The sequence below is a fragment of the Carex rostrata genome, chromosome 22 (genome assembly GCF_964058835.1).
Source record: "Carex rostrata chromosome 22, lpCarRost1.2, whole genome shotgun sequence".
Lineage (NCBI taxonomy): Eukaryota > Viridiplantae > Streptophyta > Magnoliopsida > Poales > Cyperaceae > Carex > Carex rostrata.
Window position 1 is genome coordinate 6,896,811 of NC_135939.1, and position 25,879 is coordinate 6,922,689.

A 25,879-nucleotide genomic window follows, 5' to 3' on the forward strand; every position below is an offset into this window, starting at 1 on the left:
TTATAACCTAAAAAGTTTTGTTTAGGAATTTAGCAACAAAGATGGAATTAAAGGTAACTTGAAATGACCTACAAGCTTCTCAAAGAAGAATTAACAAGTTGGTCGGTTTTTATAAAATAGCTTATTGTTGAGTTTGGTTTGAAATTTGCAGATTTAATTTCTTTTCTCACATGTTTGTATGGTACAATTTGAAAGCACAACAAGAAGCATTTTTTTAAACATCCAAATAATAAATACATCAGAATACATACCAAATCTTTCTAGAAAGCTTACCAGCAAATATTTTTTTTGTTTCTCTAACTGAAGAACATGGAAGAACAAATGCAAAACCATCACAATATCACACACAAACACAATTTCAAATCAAAGATTAAAATATGCTACTTAAACCTTTAAAGAAAAGAAAAGGAAGAACAAAGAAACACTTCAACACCATGATAAAACCATGCAATAATTGTCACCTTTCAATCATAACATTTTTCTTTCCTCAAAATGGAGAATAAGCATTTGCTGAAAACCTCAACAATTGCTCTGTGCATCTTTCTAATTATCCAACAAGTTCAACAAATCCATGCAACAGCAGCCAACACAACCAGAAAAGCACCCGCAATTTTAGTGTTTGGTGATTCGATAGTCGACTCTGGTAATAATAATGCAATCTTAACCACGGTTAAGTGTAACTTTCCGCCTTATGGTCAAAACTTTCCTCTCCATCTTGCAACGGGTCGGTTCAGTAATGGGCGAATCCCTAGTGACATACTAGGTAATACTTTTCTTCTACATACAAAAATCTTAATTTGAGAAAAATGGTGAGAACTAGTGCAGCACTGACAGAGATCATTTTATATTTGCAGCTTCTAAACTAGGGATAAAGGACTATGTACCGGCATACCTCGGTACCAACTTAACCGAATATGACCTTCTTACTGGTGTAAGTTTTGCCTCAGGAGCATGTGGCTATGATCCACTCACTGCTGAAATCATGGTACTTTACATAAGCCTTAAATTTTCAATACATTTTTTATGAAGTACAGCATGCTTAGTGCAGTGGCATGAGCCTTCGTCTCTCCTCTCTACGGAGAGATGCGGGTTCAATTCTCGAGAACAAATGTTGGGGTGTACCAGGGCCCTTTAATAAAAAAAAAATATAAATTTGAAAGAATGAAGCTATCGTACTTTGCAAAGTCCGGATCGGTCCATGTTATGGATTCATATCTCTGTTTTCAAAGTCCTAAAAAGTCAATCCGAAGATCTCCATATGAAAAAGTACTTGGAGATCAAATTTTACATTTTTTAAACAGGTAGAGAATCTACTTTTGAAGGGTTCAAAATTTTTAGATAATGTGATTTTCTATCTATTTGTAGCAAGTTTTGACCATGGACGATCAGCTAAAGCTGTTCAAGGAATACAAGCAAAAGATCAAGGCAATTGCCGGGGAGAAAATTGCAGAGGAAATTATATCTAAAAGTTTTTATCTGATAATAGTCGGTGCTACCGACTTCGCCAATACCTATTTCACAACACCATTTAGAAGTAACTATGATCTCTCTTCCTATATCCAACTTGTCGTCCGATTTGCTTCAAAATTTTACCAGGTAATTAAACAATACAATAATTTGTTATTATAAAACTTTGGTACTTTATGTGCTGAGAATCATAAGATGGCATGCCTTATTTAGCATATATAAGAAAGTATAATGTATATATATCCCCGTAAAATTGAGAGCAAGTGATTTCTTATTCTGCAGGGGTATCTGTGGTACTTTTATATTTTGCTAGTGATTCACAATTGTAACCGCGACAAACATTTACAACAGTTATATATTATTACATACTTCTCAGGATTTATACAAGCTCGGCGCTCGGAGAATAACTGTGACGAGCATTCCGCCTATAGGATCTATACCATCTCAGAGGACCCTTGCTGGAGGTATAGAGAGAAATACTGTGCCGCGTTATAATGAAGCTGCTACAATGTGCAATTCTGAGTTACTGAAAGAGATACAGCGGCTCAACCAAACACTGCCTGGTGCGAATATTGTCTTCCAGGACATGTACACGCCCCTGCTCGACATAATTCAACGCCCCTCTGCTTACGGTAAAGTGCTATTTTTTATGGGTTATTTGTTAGGTGTTTGTGACTAAATATGTGTGTTCAGACATGGGATTGTGTTTATACAAAAATGCAAGAGCATGTTTGGTGTGATTTGGCGGTCTATGATTGGTTGCAGGTGCATCTGGTCAAGTACTCTGTATGACTGTATCCTTGCCCTGAATCTGTATCGCCTGGGTATCTTGAAATAGACAGCTGAATGTCTGATTTCATGCACAGGAAGCTTTGAGATATGTAATAAAAGTTTAGATGCTGCCTATTCCTGTGTGGTACCCGGTACACCCAGGGAATGCAAAGTTGTGCTTCAGCAGTTAACAATAGGGGTCAAATGGTACCTGCTACCCTTTATGTGAAATTTTTAGGTCAAATCATGTACCAGTAATAACCAGTATTCTTCTCTGTTTTAACTTTCTGATTAATTAAATTCTTAGCATTTCTAATTTTCATCCATAATATAGGATTTGATGTGTCAAACAGAGGTTGCTGTGGTACCGGTCTCTTTGAGGTGACACTGGCATGCAACAGCTATACTGCCGAGCCATGCAAGGACCCCTCGAAATTTGTATTCTGGGACACTTACCACCTCACTGAGAGAGCATACAATATTCTGATAAATAAACTCATAGCTAAATATGGCTTGAACTAGAGATGATCAATTTTCTCCGCATAACTACAAGCATTTTTACAGCCTTTACTTAAAAATTGTAATGTAACTACAACTTGTAATGGAATATGCATTTGCATTTTTTGGAATGAGAATAAAAAGATCAGGTTACTCAAATTTCATCAATCAAATCAATCTTGTGCAATTAAAATTCACAACATTACTAAAACCAACCACATTTAACCCCTTAAAAAGGAGTTTTCAGGAAATCATACCTAACATTTTGATAACAGCCAGCATTTCTTGTGGATGCAGTTGAAACCAAACACTTGATGGTTTCTTCCAATTAACACCCAACTTTTAAGCTGCTGTCAATTCAAGCAAACAATGACCAAATTGCCCCTACTCACTCACAAAGTGTAACTCAGTCAAATGTCTTGATAACTACATAGAAAATTCAAAACCCAAAATATAGACTTGCTTGCTTAACTAGTAAAATTTGACTAAGAATTGAAACTTAACAGGGGCAAATTTGTCAATGTTTGATTGAATAAACCTTTTTCCCATCTGAGTGCTTATCAGTCGGAGTCTAGATTGCAAGTATCTTAGAAGAATTATAGCAGCAAGCGTGAATATAGTGGGGTGCTATTCGCAGAAAAAGAAAAAGAAAAAGAAAAACCTAAAATATCAAAACAAACTAAACCCAAAGAATTGACCAAGCACAATAGCCAACCCCATAAAAATGGCTAGAAGCGATATTGCAGCCCATGTCAGTTTCTCAGTCACTCTAGACACTCTTTCCTTCGGCGCCTGGCTACAGGAGCATACAAACACGGTATAACCTGACATAGCAATCACTGTGCCAAATAAAAACATGAGCAAGAACGAGGCGCCTGCTAATCGGGAAGGCAGTGCCTCATCAGCTTTCGCAACCGGACTAGTGCACGGGCTCCAAGCTGATGTGCCAAATAAAAACACGAGCACATCAGCTTGGAGCCCGTGCACTAGTCCGGTTGCGAAAGTTGCAAAACCAACCTTCTTTTTTTTCGGTATTTACCAGTGGTGCTGCTGGAGTTGAGTTCTCTTGATTGCTCAATTCCATGCAAGGAGTAGCAGCAGCAGCTTCTGAGGCCTCTTTGATGCCTAAAGCCCCTATTGTGAGAAGTGTAAGGCCAACTATATATCACTGTGCCCCATGTGTCGATGACCTCAAGATGGAGCCTGTGATTGTGGTAGTAATAGTATAGTTTGGTGTCAAACTTGAGATGAATTGAATGTATTATCAATGCTAATGAGTTGAGTTTTGTAACATCTGTCATCCCTAACATGATATATTTGTTTGGTATCAATTACTTTCTGTTAATTCTTTTGGAAAGCTCGAAGGAAAAACTAGGCAAAAAAGAACATTCTATTAGTACTTCAAGAATTACCAAATTACCCTGCTAGTGCTAGCTAATGATGTACACCTCAAAGTTGTGCAAACATCATACTGGGCCGATATAAATAGCCATTAATACAAGGCGGATTGATGTACACATCAAAATTATAATTTGGGCCGAAATTTAATCGGTTATATAACTAAATTATTTATGAGAGAGGGTTCAATCCCTCGTGCCTTTCATATGTCTTGTACTTCATATTTTATATCTTCATTTTCAAAGTTTAAATTGTTGATCCGAACTAGGGGTGGCAACGAGTTGTTAAAGAGCGAGCTAGGTCACACTCGTACTCAGCTTGTTGGTGTATCAAGTTGAGCGAGCGAGTTTGAATTTTAGGTCTCGAGCTAAAACTATTGCTCAAGACCGACTCGTGGCTTGTCCGAGCGATCCGAGCTAGCTCGTTACTAGCTTGGCAGATTTATAAATTTATATATTTTCTTTCCTGTTATATCTTAAATTTTCATAACACATCTTATCAATTATGGCTAAAACAAAATAATATTTATATGACTAATTACTGAGGAATACTCTTAATTCAATTGTAATCAAGCAAATCAACTACTATAATTTAACTTTACAACTAAATTCATACATACAAATATATCAAAATTCTAAATTCATACATACAAATATATCGAAATCCTAAATTCATACAAACATATTCACATAATAAATTCATGCATACCAAATCAAACAAATTCATACAAATTAACTTAATTGCTTATAATTAATTCACACATATTCTATACAAAATTACCAATCAACTTAAACACAATCCAAATTGCAATTACCATAACACTGGCTATCACATCCATAGACCATAATATCCCCAATCTGAAGTGAACAGATCCGATTAAACTATTAAACTATGTATATTAAATAGCTCGTTAACGACTGAGTTGGCTCATGCCAAGCCAGGCCAAACTCAAACTCAAACTCATTAATTCTGGCTCGAGTACGTAGCGAGCGAGCTAATTTTAACTCGATTCACTAATGAACGAGCTGTCACCGATCGAGTCACGGGCGAATAACAAGTGGGCCACGAGCCACGAGCTTTTTGCCATTCCTAATCCGAACTGTTCAACATGATATTCAAACTAAAATATGCTTGGGAATGAAATTTTATTATTTTTGAATTTTTTTTCTATTTTCTAAGATAGATATAAAATCATTGTTTTTGTACCGTTAGAAAATAATGATTTTCTACCTATTTAAAAAATAGTAAAAAAATTTCAAAATTATAAAGTTTTAATTCCCAAGCATATTTTAGTATGGATATCGTGTTGAACATTTCGGATCGACAGTTTGGAATTTGAAAACAAAGATATAAAATATGAGGTATGAAAGGTACGAGGTATTGGAACCCTCCTAATTATTTATTGATGGTTCAAATAGTTCTACTTTTTTGTGCCTACACTATGTCACTATTTTTAAAACATTAATAACTCAAAATATAAAACATAAACATTAAAATAAAACCATTAGATGTGATATATATGATTTTCACTACGTGCTTATAAAAAATTATCACATTTTGATTTTATTTTTATATAAATTAATAAGTCAAAACACGAACATCTAAAAATTGTCACATCAATATATTTTTACAAGCTCTTGATAACAAACACAACAAAGTTGAGATATCATAATTTTTTATACATACATAAATAAAATGATGTTGATCATTATTAACGATTTTATTTTGACTTTTAAGTTTTAAACTGTAAAGGTATGATGAAGACAAAAAAAAATAGAGGCACTTGAACTCTCAATTTTTTTTATTAATACCATTCCCTAAAAAAGTTAAAATAAAACTATAAATTCTAAGAAATTCAAAAAATACCAGAACCGCAATGACAATTGGCGGCCCTATTCCTGGGAGGCAACATTTGTCGTTGCGACCCCGCAAAAACTAAAAAAAACCCACCTAATTCATCTGATTTTATGATATTTGTTTAATAATTTTCAAAAATAGAAATAAAATTAATAATTTAAATATGTTAGAAAGAACATTAAATAAAAAAGATAAAAATATCAAATAATTTAGATGTACTAGAAAGACTCCGAAACATTTTTCAGGTAGGATTTTTTCCGAATGTAAAAAGGATTAAACTAGTTCATAGTGTGTTACTGGAAAAAAAATAGTAATGCTTTGTATCTGAATTATTGATCCCGGTTCAAAAGTCATTTCTAGTAAATATAGAAATTATTGTAGTCTTTCTAGTACAAACAAATTGTAAGATACTCCTTTTATTTTTGAAAAAAAAATGATTTGACTTTTGTAATGATGGTAATGAATTTTTTTTTCAAAATAGATGAAGTACCTTATGTCACACCCCGCGGCCACGGGTAGTAACAGTCCCCCGCCGTAAGCATACAACGCCGTGTATGCTTACAAGGCTAATCACAATTTAAACCAAACAACACGCAATTCAAAACGAGTTTCTAATATAAAATCAGAGTACACAGTCTGGACAGTAAATAGTACAATATAAGTATCTCCTCCAGATACCAACCACGAGGCCTACCCTAAATCTATAAAACAAAAACACATCTAGGGTCGTATACTGGTAAGCTACTAAGGCCTACTACTCTCGTGCCTCTCCGGAATCCGTCGCACCAGTACCTGTAACATAACGGGGAAGGTGGGGGTGAGAATAAATTCTCAGTGCGAAAATTTGCCACATTTGAATTATTGGACTTGCAATCAAACTCTATATTCAAAGATGAAACCCAAACAATAACAATGCAACAGTTATATAAGAAACATAAATAACAGAATGCCACTACTCGACAACAGTTAATCAACCTGAAACACAGTTTACAGAATTTACAATATGGATTTCAAACACAACATATATTTTGGCTTAACTCGATTCCTAACTCAGTTCAATTGGGCTTGTAGCAATTACAAATGTTCTCTCGAGCTGAACCGTTATCAAACCCACATCTGTAGGGTTACAGACGCCTACAGATGGCCAACCGCTGGACCCTTTATCAGACACCCATCTGCAATTGCTGTTTGGCTTAACCATTTCCTAAGGTTCGGTTACAAGTCACCAATACAGGTCAACTTGACACAATGCAACACACGGAAATCAAAGTTACCTATACAGGTCAACTTTGCTTAATCTCAACAAATATATTTATCAAAGCCACACATATAGGTCAGTCTCGCAAAATCATAACAGGTCAACGCATAAGTCAGCAGCGTCACCTTATCCAGCCACCTAAACAGGTCGGTCTGGCAAATTCTAACAGGTCAACGCATAAGTCAGCAGCGTCACCTTATCCAGCCACCTAAACAGGTCGGTCTGGCAAATTCTCACAGGTCAACGCATAAGTCAGCAGCGTCACCTTATCCAGCCACCTAAACAGGTCGGCCTGGCAAATTCATAAACACAGGTCAACGGATAGGTCACCGTTACCTTATCCAGCCACCTAAACAGGTCGGCCTGGCAGATTCATTCACAACAAGCACAATTCATAGAACTAAACAATTAATAACCGTACCAACATGCAAATCAACCTTAACTAAAACAATTCAATCATTCTCATTTATGCAAGAATCAATATGCAGTATGAATTCCAAAGTATGCAACAATTAATCATTCAACATGACAAACGAATAAACAGTTTAATTCCTGAAAATAAAGTATCAAACAAGTCCAAGAATCCCGCACCTGTTTGACGAGCGTACCGCTTAAGCTAAGGATCGGACGTCTCGTATGGTCTCGCAAGTTCTTGCTCGACCGAGCCTACACCTATATCATACGTATACTTGGTTTAATTCGGGTTCAGTGGTCTATACGTTTACTTAGGGCTTGTACAGTCCTAAATCAGTTCTCATGGTTTGGTATCGATTCTTTTCGGTTCCTTCTTTCTTACCAAAATCTCACCAAACGGTACACAATTCCTTCTAGGCCCTCTAGCCTTATACTATGTCACTTTGGTAACCATCAATCACCGCTTTACTACTTTGGTTCTCGGTTCATTTCAATTTACCGTTTGGTTAACCCTAATTTGGTCAAAATCTCAAATCAGTCGTTAAATGTTCTAGAAATTCACGATCAGGAGGCAACCCTACCGATTACAAGTCTAATTGGTCGGGTTAAGCAAATCAAATCACGATTAGGCCAACTTTCAATTTTGGCACGAAACCCTAGAAATCAGATTTCATAAATCGGAAGAAATCGGGAAAAAGAATGACAAACAAACTAGTAAGAAGTGTAGAGGAACTAGTCCTCGAGCAATTCGAGCACAAATCTCGGGTTTAAAACGAGAATCCGAGAAATCGAGAAAATTCGAGGTTTCGAAAGTAAAAAGGAGAGAAAGAAATACCAAATAGAAGGGTTCTGAGAGATCCTCGGCTGCTTTCTCGGTTTCAAACTCGATTTCTCGCAACAATCAGGAGTCTGGAAGAACCGGAAACTCACGGGATCTTTTCCTTCTCTCTTAACCGAAAATAACTTAGAAATGGGGATAATGGTGAAGTGAGAGAGAGAGAAGGTTTAATTTGGGTTTTAGGGTTAAAATTACCCTGAATGCGGATTAGCCAATCCGCACTGCGGGTTACCTAATCCGCACTCGAGACTTAGTCGGTTGTCAGCCGAATCCAGGAAAAGTCCGAGCCTACTGCGGATGAACCTGATCCGCACTGCGGTTCAACCTCATCCGCACTCACTACTTAGCCGATTTCAGGAAAATTCAGTGCAATACAGAAATTCATGAGTGCGGCTAAACTAATCCGCACTGCGGATCCCTCACCCGCACTCACTACTTAGTCATATTTTTGTCAAAATTCCAGAAAAATCCTGAGCCACTGCGGATGAGGTTGATCCGCACTGCGGTCAATCTAATCCGCACTGAGCCCATAAGGTTCCGAAATCTCGAAATTTCGACGCGGTTTCAATTCACAATTAACTTACTTATTTAGGGAAACCTTAATTAAGGTTTAAACTTCCATTTTATTAACACAATTTATCGGTTCTTCCTTTTAAATCATTTCAATTTAATTGTAAAAATTTCGTAACGTAACATTTCTCCCCCCCTTAGAATAAAGTTTAGTCCTCTGAACTAAATTGCGTACCTGATTCGTTGAATAGTTCCGGGTACTTCTCACGAATGGTTTCCTCATGTTCCCATGTTGCTTCTTTAGTCGAATGGCGTCCCCATTTAACCAGGACAAGTTTAATCGTCTTGCTCTGAAGTTGCTGTTCTTTTCGGTCCAATATCTGCATTGGCTCTTCTTGATAGGACAAGTCACCTTGGACATGCAGGTCCGAGTGATCAATGCAATGAGACGGATCTCGTACGTATCGGCGCAATTGTGACACATGAAACACCGGATGAACCCGGTCCAATGCTGGTGGCAATGCAAGCTCATATGCCACCGGTCCCATTCGCCTCAAAATCTGAAACGGTCCAATATATCTAGGACTTAACTTGCCTGATACGCCAAATCGGTGTACACCCCTGACGGGTGAAACTCGAAGCCACACGTGATCCCATTCTTGAAACTCCAACGGTCTTCTATGCACATCCGCATATTTCTTTTGTCGCTCTTGGGCCGACTTAAGCCGACTCAAAACGACTTTCGTCGTTTCAGCAATCTCTTATAACATCTGAGGCCCGGTAGGTGAATACGTACCTGCGGGTCCCCACCACAGCTGTGTGCGACACTGCTGTCCTGTAAGTGCCTCTTGTGGTGACATTCCGATACTCGAATGGTAGCTATTGTTGTACGCAAACTCTACCAAGTACAAGTGGTTGATCCAAGATTCTCGGAAACTTAAAACACAGGATCGAAGCATGTCCTCCAATGTTTGGATTGTTCGTTCGGATTGACCGTCGGTTTGCGGATGATGGGCTGTACTGAATCTCAGTTTCGTGCCCATGGCTTCTTGAAAGCTTCCCCAAAAGTGAGACGTAAATCGAGTGTCTCGGTCAGAGACAATGTGCCGTGAACATCCATGGTATTTAAATTGGTATTGCAAGAACAGGTCAGCCAACTCTCTTCCGGATGTCTCGATCCGGAGTGGAATGAAGTGTGCAATCTTCGTCAGCCGATCCACTATCACCCATATGGCATCATATCGTCCAACGGTTCTCGGAAATCCAGTCACGAAGTCCATAGTGATAGACTCGAATTTCCGCATGGGTATCTCCAAAGGTCTTAGCAGTCCCGCCCTCTTTCGTCTATCCGCTTTGACTTGCTGACAGATCTGACATTTCTCAACATAGCCTTGTACGTTCCTTTTCATCTTTGGCCACCAGAAATATCGCTTTAGATCTTGATACATCTTGACTTCACCAGGGTGAATGGTATACCCCGAGTCATGTGCTTCTGACAGAATCAGATTCTTCAGTTCTGAGTCATTCGGAACGCATATGCGGTTATGGAACCGCAGAATACCATCTTCGTGGAGTTGAAATGGCGAGTCTGCATTTGACTCGAAATGTTGTCGGAACTTCTGGCACTTTGGGTCCCCTTGTTGTGCTGCTCGAATCTGTTCGTGTAACTCTGGTCGAACCTCGACCGCGGCCAAGATAATCGAGGCAACTGTAGCTGTACCTGCACTATTGCTCGCTCCAATCAATCGAGATGAGGTTTCCAATGCAAACTCACGGGATGCACCCACGTGCAGATTCATTCTTCTCATTTCTTCGAGAATGTGTGTCTCGCTGGTGATAATCGATGCCAGATTGATCTGACTCTTCCGGCTTAGCGCATCTGCTACCACGTTTGCCTTTCCAGCATGATACTGGATATCCAGATCGTAGTCCTTCATCAGTTCCAACCATCTCCTCTGCCTCAAATTTAACTCCCTTTGAGTGAAGATATACTTCAAACTTTGGTGATCCGTGAAGATACGGCACTTTACTCCATACAGGTAATGCCGCCAAATTTTTAAAGCGAAGATCACTGCAGCTAGCTCCAGATCATGGGTCGGATAATTTTGTTCGTGCGACCGTAACTGCCGAGAAGCATATGCTATAACATGGTCCTTCTGCATCAGTACACCTCCCAAACCAGATCCGGATGCGTCGGTGTAAACGGTATACTCCTCGTCGGTGATGGGCATGGCAAGAACCGGTGCAGTTACCAACCGATTCTTCAACTCCTCAAAGCTTTGATCTTGAGTGGCACCCCACTCGAACTTCACACCTTTATGCAAAAGCTTCGTAAGGGGAGCAGCTAACTGTGAGAATCCCAGTACGAACCTTCTATAATATCCGGCTAGCCCCAGAAAACTGCGAATCTCCGTAACTGTTTCCGGCCTCTTCCAATCGGTCACCGCCCGAATCTTTTCTGAATCCACGGCCAACCCTTCACCTGATATCACGTGCCCCAGGAAGGCCACTCTCTCAAGCCAGAACTCACACTTCGAAAACTTCGCGAATAGTTGATGATCTCTCAATCTCTGCAGCACTATCCGCAGATGTACCTCATGCTCCTCACGTGACCTTGAATATATCAGGATGTCATCGATGAACACCACCACCGTTGAATCCAATAGGTCGTGAAACAGTCGCTGCATCATGTCCATAAATGCAGCCGGAGCGTTCGTTAGCCCGAACGGCATCACCATATATTCGTAATGCCCATAGCGCGTTCGGAAGGCTGTCTTTTCCACGTCAGTCGGACGTATTCTCAGCTGGTGGTACCCCGTTCTCAAGTCTATCTTGGAGTAGATCGAAGATCCTTGCAGCTGATCAAACAAGTCATCGATTCGGGGTAACGGGTATCTATTCTTGACGGTCACCTTGTTCAATTCACGGTAGTCGATACATAACCGCAAGGTACCATCCTTCTTCTTCACAAACAGCACCGGAGCACCCCATGGAGAGGTGCTCGGTCTAATAAACCCGCTTTCCAGCATCTCTTCTAATTGGGCCTTGAGTTCTTTCAATTCAACAGGAGCCATACGATACGGACTCTTTGAAATTGGTGTCGTACCCGGTACCACTTCTATGCCAAACTCCACTTCTCGTTCCGGTGGTAATCCGACTATTTCTTCCGGAAACACATCCACGAACTCCGACACCACTGGAATCGTATTCATCTCAGGAACTTCCGTATCAGTGTACACTATTGCCGCCAGATATGCAGTGCACCCTGAATCGATCAGGTGCCTAACTTCCACAGCCGAGATGCACGGTATCAACCCTCCAACCTTTCTACAGTTTAGCATGCACGACATACCACCTTTTGCGGTCACAAAACAAATCCTGCGGTGCGGGCAGTCGATCGTCGCGGCATGTCTTGTTAACCAATCCATCCCCAATAGGGCGTCGTAACCCGTGATCTCCATAACCAACAGGTCTATCTCGAGATCCCTTCCATCAACTCTGACTTTTCGGTTTCGGCATATGGTTATTTTTCGGTCAGTCGAACCGAAAGGGGTTTGGACACTCAGGACTTGGTTATTGGTTTCAGTTGACCATTTATACTTTTCTACCCAAGCCTTCGATACAATGGAATGGCTACACCCGGTATCTATCAAACAATAGGCACTCTCATCCGAGATAGAAAGTATACCTGTCATCACATCAGCTCGAGAGTCAGACGGTTGCGAGCCTTCACCTTCCTCAAGCGTCCTCGTTGCGTCATATGCAACCTCTGCTATACCGAGTGCGTGGGCAGCCACTCGACCTCCAATCCTGCCCCCGCTGGTTTGGGAAGCACCTCGACCACGGAATGGTGGTCTACCAGATCCACGTCCCATGGGCCCTCTGCCACCGCCGCTCCTCTGGAACCCTAGTGCCGCATTCGGGCACTCTCTTGCCCAATGCTCCATGCTGCCGCAGGTGTAACACGCTTGGTTGTGGCGTCTGCAATCGCTCTCAGAGTGTGCCTGGTTGCATGAACGGCACCACACAGAAACAAAACCCGGCCGGAGTACCGGTGCTGCTATCTGCCTCGGAGGGGGTCTAGGTGCCATGAACTGTCTCAGGGGTGGTCTAACTGTCGACGGTCCTCCCCTTGACCTAAATTGTCGGTTTTGGCCCTCCCTCTGCTTGACATTCCTCTCTGTCATCTCCGACCTCCTTCTCTTGCTGTGCAACTCCACTTGCTCAGCGTGATCCATCATGGCCTGCAACTCAGTAGCCATAGGGGTATCTACAATCATCGATATCCCCCCATCCAGTCCATCCAGGTACTGCCTATGGTATCTCACCACATCAGTCTGTATATCAATCGCGTACCTGGACAAGGCAAGGAACTCGTTGTTATACTCCGCCACTGCTCGCCCACTCTGCTTTAAGTCTAGGAACTTCCTCCGCAGCGCCTCTCGCTGGATGTTACTCAGAAACCGTCGAGTGAACTGCAATTCAAACCACTCCCACGGAATCTTGGCCTCCTCCCCGACATAGCTACGTCGGGCTCCATCCCACCAGAACCTAGCACCCTCTTCCAACTGTTGCTCTGCCAGCTCCACCATATCTTGTTCTGGTGCTCTACATAGAACTAGCTTCGCACTCACGCTCGCGAGCCATTCTTCAGCAGCAGCATACTCACCAGTGCCATTAAACCGAGGTGGATTAAGGCGCATGAAGGAGTCGTACAACCTCCTAAAATCTTCCGGACCTCCTCGGGGAGCCTCCGGTGCCACCTCACGTATTTCTGCTTGGCGACCTCTCTCGTAAGCCGCGATCAACCTCTCGTCTAAATCTCGATCCCGGTTCTGCGCACCTACAGGTCCAAGATCAACTCTCTGGACCTCAGGCCCTGCAGATCCGGCCTCGCTCGCATGAACGATCGGTTCGTTCAGTGGGTTCCTAGTTCTAGGTCGTCCCCTACCTCGGCGTCCTTCCATAGTTCTTAAATAAGAAGAAAATAGTCATTAGATTTGCATATACTTATCTCATAGAACGAACGAGTCGTTAGCCGTGCGACCCCAAGTATAACGTACCCCACTCACGTATCCTATCAGTCCGGTTAGGGTTTAAACCTTGAGCTCTGATACCACCGAAGAGACCTGTCACACCCCGCGGCCACGGGTAGTAACAGTCCCCCGCCGTAAGCATACAACGCCGTGTATGCTTACAAGGCTAATCACAATTTAAACCAAACAACACGCAATTCAAAACGAGTTTCTAATATAAAATCAGAGTACACAGTCTGGACAGTAAATAGTACAATATAAGTATCTCCTCCGGATACCAACCACGAGGCCTACCCTAAATCTATACAACAAAAACACATCTAGGGTCGTATACTGGTAAGCTACTAAGGCCTACTACTCTCGTGCCTCTCCGGAATCCGTCGCACCAGTACCTGTAACATAACGGGGAAGGTGGGGGTGAGAATAAATTCTCAGTGCGAAAATTTGCCACATTTGAATTATTGGACTTGCAATCAAACTCTATATTCAAAGATGAAACCCAAACAATAACAATGCAACAGTTATATAAGAAACATAAATAACAGAATGCCACTACTCGACAACAGTTAATCAACCTGAAACACAGTTTACGGAATTTACAATATGGATTTCAAACACAACATATATTTTGGCTTAACTCGATTCCTAACTCAGTTCAATTGGGCTTGTAGCAATTACAAATGTTCTCTCGAGCTGAACCGTTATCAAACCCACATCTGTAGGGTTACAGACGCCTACAGATGGCCAACCGCTGGACCCTTTATCAGACACCCATCTGCAATTGCTGTTTGGCTTAACCATTTCCTAAGGTCCGGTTACAAGTCACCAATACAGGTCAACTTGACACAATGCAACACACGGAAATCAAAGTTACCTATACAGGTCAACTTTGCTTAATCTCAACAAATATATTTATCAAAGCCACACATATAGGTCAGTCTCGCAAAATCATAACAGGTCAACGCATAAGTCAGCAGCGTCACCTTATCCAGCCACCTAAACAGGTCGGTCTGGCAAATTCTAACAGGTCAACGCATAAGTCAGCAGCGTCACCTTATCCAGCCACCTAAACAGGTCGGTCTGGCAAATTCTCACAGGTCAACGCATAAGTCAGCAGTGTCACCTTATCCAGCCACCTAAACAGGTCGGCCTGGCAAATTCATAAACACAGGTCAACGGATAGGTCACCGTTACCTTATCCAGCCACCTAAACAGGTCGGCCTGGCAGATTCATTCACAACAAGCACAATTCATAGAACTAAACAATTAATAACCGTACCAACATGCAAATCAACCTTAACTAAAACAATTCAATCATTCTCATTTATGCAAGAATCAATATGCAGTATGAATTCCAAAGTATGCAACAATTAATCATTCAACATGACAAACGAATAAACAGTTTAATTCCTGAAAATAAAGTATCAAACAAGTCCAAGAATCCCGCACCTGTTTGACGAGCGTACCGCTTAAGCTAAGGATCGGACGTCTCGTATGGTCTCGCAAGTTCTTGCTCGACCGAGCCTACACCTATATCATACGTATACTTGGTTTAATTCGGGTTCAGTGGTCTATACGTTTACTTAGGGCTTGTACAGTCCTAAATCAGTTCTCATGGTTTGGTATCGATTCTTTTCGGTTCCTTCTTTCTTACCAAAATCTCACCAAACGGTACACAATTCCTTCTAGGCCCTCTAGCCTTATACTATGTCACTTTGGTAACCATCAATCACCGCTTTACTACTTTGGTTCTCGGTTCATTTCAATTTACCGTTTGGTTAACCCTAATTTGGTCAAAATCTCAAATCAGTCGTTAAATGTTCTAGAAATTCACGATCAGGAGGCAACCCTACCGATTACAAGTCTAATTGGTCGGGTTAAGCAAATCAAATCACGATTAGGCCAACTTTCAATTTTGGCACGAAACCCTAGAAATCAGATTTCATAAATCGGAAGAAATCGGGAAAAAGAATGACAAACAAACTAGTAAGAAGTGTAGAGGAACTAGTCCTCGAGCAATTCGAGCACAAATCTCGGGTTTAAAACGAGAATCCGAGAAATCGAGAAAATTCGAGGTTTCGAAAGTAAAAAGGAGAGAAAGAAATACCAAATAGAAGGGTTCTGAGAGATCCTCGGCTGCTTTCTCGGTTTCAAACTCGATTTCTCGCAACAATCAGGAGTCTGGAAGAACCGGAAACTCACGGGATCTTTTCCTTCTCTCTTAACCGAAAATAACTTAGAAATGGGGATAATGGTGAAGTGAGAGAGAGAGAAGGTTTAATTTGGGTTTTAGGGTTAAAATTACCCTGAATGCGGATTAGCCAATCCGCACTGCGGGTTACCTAATCCGCACTCGAGACTTAGTCGGTTGTCAGCCGAATCCAGGAAAAGTCCGAGCCTACTGCGGATGAACCTGATCCGCACTGCGGTTCAACCTCATCCGCACTCACTACTTAGCCGATTTCAGGAAAATTCAGTGCAATACAGAAATTCATGAGTGCGGCTAAACTAATCCGCACTGCGGATCCCTCACCCGCACTCACTACTTAGTCATATTTTTGTCAAAATTCCAGAAAAATCCTGAGCCACTGCGGATGAGGTTGATCCGCACTGCGGTCAATCTAATCCGCACTGAGCCCATAAGGTTCCGAAATCTCGAAATTTCGACGCGGTTTCAATTCACAATTAACTTACTTATTTAGGGAAACCTTAATTAAGGTTTAAACTTCCATTTTATTAACACAATTTATCGGTTCTTCCTTTTAAATCATTTCAATTTAATTGTAAAAATTTCGTAACGTAACACCTTAGAATTTAAATGTAACTCTTTGTTTATTGGTAGTTCTTTAATATATCTTATGTATTCTTCAAGTATTTAAATTCTTTCGTATTTCAGTTTATTCGGTATATTTTGTATATTTTCGCCTATTTAAAATCATTTCGGGTTACCCTTCAACTCTTAAAAACATAACGTGGGTCTTTGAATTCTCTAAATCCATTCATATGTGCCTATATAAAAATTGATATATTACCTCTAGTTCGTATACATAAAATCTATAATGATGTATAGTTTAAATATGAATCGATATTATTATCTATCTTTCTCTATATACAAATTTTTTTTTTTCTAAATTATTTTAATTTTATCTTGATATTTTTGTTCTTTCCTTATTGCTCATTTATTGAAAACTATTTTCATGGAGAAATTAGAACTAATTAGAGAAAATTAGTTTTATTTGAAGGAAGAAGGACAATTATATCAACTCAACAAAAATCATGCAATGTCTGTAAATTCATTCCCCAATTTTTTGTGCACAAAATTTGATATATAATAGAGAATTAGCAAAGTAATTTTTTTCCTAAAAGTATTAGATAATATATTTAGGATAATTGTTAGTTTTGGTAGTTACATGACCAGAAATTAGGTTCGAATTGATGGGAAGTTTCAGTAGCAATACACAACACATCGGAGAGGAGTCAGACTTTCAAACTATGGAAGTCAAATACAAATTGAGGGTCAATCATATAATTTTTTTAATGCTGAATAGGGGTCAATTTAATAGTATCGATAGCATTTTGTCCTAAATTATATAGAAAATCATATAGAATCACGAATAAAATATCTTCCCTTTCTTTCAATAATTTCTCCTAATCTAAATTATTTTTTATTTAATATAATACTTTGCACAAATATATACAATCACGAGCCTTATGTTATTATCTCAGTTTTGAGCATTATCTGAATTTATTAAAACTACTTTTTGAAACATTTTTTGGGATGCCATTATTACTCAAATGGGAACTTTTAAGTTCATCTATTGTTAATTCTACTCTACATTGAATAGAAAATATATATAGCTTAAATTAGAAGAAGTAAATGAGAGGAAGGGGAAGAGAAGAAAATAAAAAGAAGGATATGTATTTTGAGTCCTAAGAAAATTTGTCAAGAATATTAGATAAATAATATTTTGATTAGCTTCCAAAATAAATAATATTTTATAAATGTCCGTGTTTTGTGAATTTTTTTTTTGTTAATGATAAATAGTCAAATGTATTTCCTTAAAAAAAAAATGATCACGAGGAAAGTCTGTTTTGATTCAAAATGATATTCAAAAGTAGCTCAATCAAATGGAACTTAAAAAAAAAAAAAAAATTCGGGAAACGTGCAAGGGAAGTACATAATTTAGTTGAAGAAGTCAGATCGTTAGTCACAATAGAAAAGAAAAATAGAAGAAAGTACTTAAGGTAACACACATGTATTTGTTTAACAAATCCAAGGAAAGAACAAAACTATTACAATTTTTAATTGATTTGGTGTGATTATGTCACATCACAATTACCAATTGCATGGTAATTATCATTTAGTCTGAGTCAATAGCAGTTTCCGTCAAAGGCAGATTCTAATATCGAAACGGGTTTAAACTCATTAACTAATTAAGTACTCGATAAAAAACAATGCTTTAACTTATATTTTTCAATACTCTGACTTGTATTTTTTTATTATCTAACCTATAATTCTAATTACCAATCATAATTCAGGAAATTTATTTTAATTTTAACACTAAATATAACCCAAATTACAAATCAAATATTCAGAGGGGGACAAAATTTTTTTCAAAAAGGCAAAATCAATCAGAACCGATAAATCACTACTAAAGCTAAAAATCCAGAGAAAGTTGTCCCCGGAACGAATCTGTATCCTCTCATGTATTGCAGAGGATTGCCCTCATTTTGCGGTCTGAGATTAAATCTCAACCGGTTTGGAATTCGGGTCACCATAGGAGGCAGTATTATTGGGCTTTGAGATTCGTGCCAAGTTAAAAAGAACGGTCTAGATCTAGTAATTGTAAAAGATTCCTAAGTATTGGAGAGGATGTGATCCTGCTGACTGAGTTTTGGTTGAAGTGTTCTTCCATGAATTAATGGCGATCCTGGAGACTTTTTGGTTGAAGTGTTCTATCATGAATCCATCAAAGCTTTGACTAATTTATAATCAATCAAATTCAATGAACCTTGGATCTTCTTTCATATCTCACATAATATAGAATATATTTGTTTGATGCCGACCGATTATCTGCTACACTTCAATTTCTTTATTAACTAAGTTCATGAAATAATACCATATATTGTTTTGATGAATTATTGGAGAAGAACTAGGGTGTTTTTAAGTTCACCAAGTCTCTTTGTGAACTTGACTCTAAAATCTATCAGATTGAGTTTAAATGACGAATTCAAATTGTTGGAATCCTTCTACCTTACGAGTGATGCGTCTACATGTGAATTTTTTTAAAATTTTAATTAATTTTGTATATAGTCAAGTGGTCAAAAGCCGACCAAAAATTGAATGCATTAAATTTAATTTATAAACCTTCTAATTTTGACCACTTGACTTTATACTAAATTAATTTAAAATTTTAAAATTTTCATACGCGTCACTCATATAATAAAAAAATTTTAACAATTGAATTTATCGTTTGAAACCAATTCGATAGATTTTAAAGTTGAGTTTACAAAGAGGTTTGATGAACATAGGAACACCCTAGTTCCTATCTAACTGCTTGTGACGTGAAATAATACTATGATTTTAATGATGATTTTATCCGGATTTTTTCTGACAAGTCAAGGATGCATCCAAGTTAACTGGGTGTTAATTAATTTTATATATTAGATTTGAAGTTTTTAATATTTTTAATTGCATTTTGCAATTTAAGTAGAATATGAACATGTATGTATAAAATTGTATGTGATTGCTTAAAAATAAATATATATTAACAAATTATTAAAAGTAATCAGTGAATAAACACAAATGTTTAATCCATAATTTATATAATACTCCCTTAGAAAAATATACATAATAATTGTGTAAGAAGTATATAAAATATTTCAAAAAAATTATACATAACAACATGCAATATGGCCGAACATCAGGTGAGCCGTTCAACAACAAGAGATTAGGCTTACTCAATTTCCTTTAGCTTTTTTAGCTGCTTAATTATACTGAACATTGGTTCCTTAGCTACCTTAGCTTTTTGTCCGGGCTTTAAGACACCTCTATCCATTCCTTTAACTACCTTAACTTTCATTCACGGATTAAGCGCTCCTTAAGTTTTTAATCCTTTCCTTCACTCTTAATCTCTTGTTGCCGAACGGCTCCCGTGAATACATAACCATCTAGACTCTGATCCTACCTGACCCTGACCCTTCGAGCCGGATGGTACAGACGAGACAAGCCGGACACCGGGGTGAAATGCATTCAGGTCATCTCGAGTAGCTCAAAAATTGAGTTCAAATTCAGACTGTCCGTACTCCGTTATAAATTAATACGAATTTTAAAACTGTCCGTTCCTGTTAAAGCTGCCCCCGTAAATTTCAATGACAATGAGGTCTGTGTTTTTCTGTCTGGCTCGGTTTTGGACAAACTAAAAAATTGAGTTACTTTAGAGGATTATTTTCCGGTGTAATTTTTGGTCTCGATTATCATATATGATATATGTCACTGGTACGATCTTTAATCCTTGAAATTTGAATAAAGAAATTATTCCTTTTTTCATTGATTCTTGGAAAAAGCTGCGGACTGGTATCTTTTTTCTATTTAGCCCAGACTTAATGGATGCCTGACGAGCGACAACATATCTATGGAGGGATTGAATTAATCTGGACCGTCCCATTAATCCCATTGGTTGGGCTCCGTCGCTCAATCGTCGGATGACAAGCCGACCTTTCAGAAAGAACACAATAACGAGTCTCCTTCTCACACTCGCTCCAGACGGATCCGTATCCTCCCAGGTACCTTATTCAACACAATTGAAACGGACGGCCCAGATTTACTCTCAGCCGATTCTTTCTCGGGATGGCGCATGGGCAGTATTATTTGTGCTTTGAAATTCGTGCCAAATTAAAAAGAACAATTTTGGACCGTCCAATTCAATTGTACTCAGTCCGGTAACCTGAGAGGATGTTAATTCCGCTCGAGACAAGGACCTTTTTTTTTTTTTTTTTAGTCAAATACTACTGCTACCTTTTATATAAATTTTAATCACAGAATCAAAAGCTGATTCTCAATAGCCAATTTTTTCGTATATATTTAATATTTGTGAAATGCATTGAAATATTTTACTTTCTATTGGAAGTTGGGAGAAATTGTATATTAATTCTTGACAAAATTATTATTACCTGAGTACAAATATGAATAATATAATTGATTGATCTAACATGAAGGATTTAAATAATATAACAGGAACGGCTCAATCCTCCCTCTATTATTAACATTTTAATAAGAAATGAACGATAATATATATGCCCCAAAAGCATTCTGGAAAGCCATAATACCTGTTCAGTGTCAGAATACAAGGAACAGACGCATCTTAATAAAAAATGAACCAGAATGTCTTCTTTTCTTTTCTTCATTACCAACAATAAATTACTATTTAATTTACATACACGAAAACACACGAATCTTGACCATAAAAAAAAAAAAAAAAAAGAAAAATATCCTTATTTATCCTCTTCTTTACTATCTTTTTCCTTTCCCTCCTTAAATATTATATGCACCATGATTACAAGGTTTTTTTTTTATATATAATTAATTATCTTCCAATCTTTATATTTTTTTTTTTTTGGGGGGGGGGGGGGGGGGGGGGGGGGGGGGGGGGGGGGAATGTGGGTCAGCCGGTCAGGCCGGGTAATACCAGTATATAAGCTCTGATCAGATTGCATATAATCAGGAACAACCCTATTAACTGGAAATTGCACAACTTACTGTGTTGTGCTGCTGTTAACTATAGCATGGTACCAGAATTCGAAACAGCAACTCGATCAAGTACCATCTAGGTCTCAACTATAGCATGTTTAAATACACATGAACTGAAATCCAGGTGGGGAGAAAATAATCTAAGTCTGTGAATTTCTTGTTAGGTATCATCACGTCACGCCATGTGGCGTGTGCTGATGGAGATAACAAAGAAGACCTGGTTTAAAATTTGAAAATTAACTCATTCAACTTCCATTATTATACAAAAGCTGATTACATCATATCTCCATCAAATCAGAGGTCAACTTATGTTTACTTGTATATATATACACTCCCATACACACAACAATATATGCAAAAAAAAGAAGCATCTGCATCTTTCTGATGGCTAAGAATTCAGCAAAGCACTGGTTTTTAGTCATTTTACAGATTTCATTGTTGGCTCAGTTGGGCTCAGCTCAGCTGTCAACAAATTACTATAGTGCTACTTGTCCCCAAGTTGAGACAATTGTAAGAGGCGCTGTGACAAAGAAATTCCAAGAGACCTTTAGTGCTGTCGGTGGTGTCGTTCGCCTCATGTTCCATGATTGCTTTGTTCAAGTAAGTTTTCTCTAGGCTTAAGTGTACAATTAAATACTATGAAATTATCTTCTTTTTCTTCAAAGCCTTTATTTATTCCCAAACAAGTTGGAGTAAGCTAGAAATGAAATCCAACTAAAATCAGCAACAGAGGGACTTCCCAGTAGGTCACCCATCCTAGTACTACTCCTGTCCCAATTCGTGAGGATTTCATTTCCATGAAGAGATGTTGTTTTTTTACCGCTGGCTTGTCAAATCTATCATTAACTCTCCTCCTTTTTTTTGGCTTGGGACAAGTTGTGTAGAACTACACAGGCAGAGTTAATACTATGAAATTATATAACTGCTAATCAATTACGTGCACAGAAATTCTGGATATATATATATATTTTTTTTCATCTCAATAATTGTCTTGATTTTACTTCATTAACATTTTGTAAAATACTTCTTCTGATTTGATATGCCAGTTTAACATTTTTTGTTTGCACTGTTGCACAGTAAGCTTAACATAAAATAAAATAGCTTTAAAAATTGTCTGATCGATGTATCAACATTTCTACCATAAAACTTAGGGTTGTGATGCTTCAGTATTGATTTCATCAACCCCAACCAACAAGGCCGAGAGAGACAATGACCTCAATCTTTCCCTGAACCCTGACGGATTTGACACAATTGTTAAGGCCAAAGCAGCAGTTGATTCAGTACCAGCATGCGCAAATAAGGTATCCTGTGCCGATATCCTAGTCATGGCTGCTCGGGATTTGATTGCTCTGGTATGTATGTTAATACTCTAGATCAATTTCTGAACTTCATTTTTTTTTAATTAACTTGAAGAACAGTGCAACTATAAGAATGCTACCTGCGCGTGTTATTCAATTAAACTTAACTAAAACAATTAATAGATAACACTAATTAAACAAAGAAAAAAATTCTTTGTCGGTGCTACCAAAGTTTGCTCGTCTCCTCATTGAAAAGGTTCAGAGCAGAACCTGATGGTATTAATATCTATATAAATGTTGAACATTCCATATACTATGTATAACATGGTGCCATTGCTCATTCATTCTCTTACTTTTTCCTTACAAAACAAAAGGCGGGCGGTCCATCATACGCAGTTGAGTTGGGCAGGTTGGATGGCTTGGTATCGAGCTCTAACAATGTTGACGGCAAGTTACCAACACCGGATTTTGATTTGGATAAACTGACAGGCATATTCGCTTCAAATGGGCTCTCTCAGGCCGATATGATTGCTCTCTCTGGTACGTAACACATGCCATTTATTTCTTCTGATCAGGATCTATACAAAATGCTGAAATCTAGTATCTGTCACTGAAGGTGAAATTTGAATTTTGAATTTCTTCTCAAGGCATTTTTTTTTTTTCCATTACAGCATGCCACACGATCGGCCTGGGTCACTGTGACAAATTCCAGGACCGCCTCTACGGAAGCACAATGGATCCAACTCTCAATCCGGGTTATGCTGCCAAACTAGCAGCCTCATGCCCCCAAAACTCCAATGTAAACAATGCCGTGTTTCTAGACCCGGTGACACCCGGTGTCTTTGATAACCAATATTTCAAGAACCTTCAAAACGGGATGGGTTTGTTCTCTTCAGATCAGATTCTTTATTCTGACACCCGGTCTCAGCCACTTGTGAACCTGTGGGTCGACAGCTCTACATCATTTGAACAGGCGTTCGTCGCTGCCATTACGAACTTGGGACGGGTCGGCGTCAAGACCGGGTTGGCGGGTAACATCCGCAAAGATTGCTTGGCTTTCAATTAGTTGTTTGAGTTTGTATGTAAATACTAAATAGTGTGGATTGTTTTCAACTGTTATTTTATGCAAAATTGTAGTTGCGTTATTTTGTTGGTGTTCTTAGTGCATGTCTAACTGTAATAATTGCACCTATAGTTAAACAAGTGTAATAATATATTTTGCCTATTTTTCTTTCATCTGCAAATAATATAAAAAATTTAGCAGGATGCATTGATCTTACTTTTCTGAGTCAGAAACCACTGCTTTCTCTAAGGCTCCTAAACCCCCTGTGACTCACATATATAGTAGAAGTTTTAATGAGGAGGGATCCACTTACACAACTTTTTGTAACGTCCAATTACATATATTTTTAAAATTTTCAAAATCCAAACAATCGATTCAAAACGTTTAACATGATGGATATATTAAAATATGCTTGCATATCAAATTTAACATTTTTAAATTTTTTTTATATTTATTAAGTATTTTACAAAATTGTTGTTTTTAGACTCAATTACACGTTACACTGTTTTTTGTGACATACAATTACACCTTATATTTTCAAAGTTTCAAAATTCAAACAGCCGATCCAAATCGTTTAACATAATGGATATATTAAAATGTGCTTGCAGATCAAATTTTACATTTTTTAAAATATTTTTACTATTTATTAAGTATTTTACAAAATCGTTGTTTTCAGACCATTGAATTTTTGTACCCATCTTAATAAATAGAAAAAAAAATTCAAAAAAAAAATAAAATTAGACCTAAAAGCACATTTTAATATATCCATCACGTTGAATGATTTGGATCGAACTATTTAAACTTAGAAAATGTAAATTGTAATCCAGCGTGGACCTCTCATATTTGATATAAAATATCCATCGTTAAATACATTAACATACTGAAAGAGCAAAAAAGTTTGAACAAAACAAGTTCAAATCACCTGACAGTAACTAAATTGAAGTCTGTATGATGTCTCACATTTATTTTGTCTTCCTAGAAATAAATATTCATGCAAAAAACATTCAAAGTTAATTTATTGATGAAGGCAAATAAAGAATAACATGCTAAATTAATTAATTTATAGTTACGTGTGTACTCAACTGAGAAGAAGTGTTTCCTATGCTCACCCCCTTAATTGAATGCTATATTAATCTCGCCTCTTTCCAACCGTCATCTCATAATTTGACACTTCAACGAATTGTTGATATCCAATTTTTAATTAAAATTTCATCGGAGAGGAACGCTTGTACATGATATTTTGGAACCTACTCGTACTAGGTAATAATTAAATAATAATTTTGATACACGTCCTTCAAATAAATATAGAGTAATAATTTGTGGACATTGAAGGCTTGGAGGAGCACATGCACTGCGACCGTACAAAATCACTCAAATTTATAACTCGTTTGTAATTCACTTGTTAACTGTTGTCTTTAATTCGCTCATTTATAACTCGAGTCAGTTTCAATTCAAGTTGGCTGACTCGCTCGTTAACAACTCGAGTTACACAAAATTCGTCACAATAAATCACATGTCCTTTCTAATGACTCCTAAATTTTGTTTGGATTATTTGTTTTGTTAGTTATCTTATTAATTATGTTTGAATTATTTGTGTTTAAATAAATTTTTACTAGTATAACTAAAGAAATTGACTGATCTAATGAGTAACAAATAAGTTGTGAGCCAACTCGAATTGGTAATGAATTGAACTCGAATTGATTGTACAGCTTGTTATTACC

General features: G+C 38.1%; 3 protein-coding genes across 3 annotated transcripts in view; 2 read left to right on the forward strand and 1 right to left on the reverse strand.

Moving 5' to 3' along the window:
- LOC144574318 (subtilisin-like protease SBT1.7) overlaps positions 1-1,548 on the reverse strand; it is a 53,932-nt gene extending 52,384 nt beyond the window's left edge. The window contains exon 1 of the mRNA XM_078324259.1: positions 1,545-1,548. The gene's annotated coding sequence lies outside the window, so the exon portion shown is untranslated. The remainder of the gene's footprint in view (positions 1-1,544) is intronic.
- Positions 270-2,913, forward strand: LOC144574320 (GDSL esterase/lipase EXL3-like). Its single transcript, XM_078324261.1, has 5 exons — positions 270-763; positions 855-985; positions 1,366-1,596; positions 1,844-2,099; positions 2,573-2,913. The coding sequence occupies exons 1-5, from the start codon at positions 493-495 to the stop codon at positions 2,758-2,760; spliced, it is 1,077 nt and encodes a 358-aa protein (XP_078180387.1). The 5' UTR covers positions 270-492; the 3' UTR covers positions 2,761-2,913.
- A 19,230-nt stretch (positions 2,914-22,143) lies between these two features.
- Positions 22,144-24,254, forward strand: LOC144574324 (peroxidase 51-like). Its single transcript, XM_078324264.1, has 4 exons — positions 22,144-22,397; positions 22,949-23,149; positions 23,470-23,635; positions 23,767-24,254. Exons 1-4 carry the CDS (start codon positions 22,182-22,184, stop codon positions 24,159-24,161), a joined length of 978 nt encoding a protein of 325 aa, XP_078180390.1. The 5' UTR covers positions 22,144-22,181; the 3' UTR covers positions 24,162-24,254.
- Positions 24,255-25,879: the final 1,625 nt, after the last annotated feature.

Bases quoted from the DNA above. Each gene is read 5' to 3' on its own strand.
- LOC144574320 (XM_078324261.1), top strand. From the start codon at position 493: ATGGAGAATAAGCATTTGCTGAAAACCTCAACAATTGCTCTGTGCATC. The intron at 986-1,365 runs GTACTTTACATA...ATCTATTTGTAG, and splicing joins CACTCACTGCTGAAATCATG to CAAGTTTTGACCATGGACGA. The intron at 1,597-1,843 runs GTAATTAAACAA...CATACTTCTCAG, and splicing joins TTGCTTCAAAATTTTACCAG to GATTTATACAAGCTCGGCGC.
- LOC144574324 (XM_078324264.1), top strand. From the start codon at position 22,182: ATGGCTAAGAATTCAGCAAAGCACTGGTTTTTAGTCATTTTACAGATT. The intron at 22,398-22,948 runs GTAAGTTTTCTC...CATAAAACTTAG, and splicing joins TCCATGATTGCTTTGTTCAA to GGTTGTGATGCTTCAGTATT. The intron at 23,636-23,766 runs GTACGTAACACA...TTTCCATTACAG, and splicing joins CGATATGATTGCTCTCTCTG to CATGCCACACGATCGGCCTG.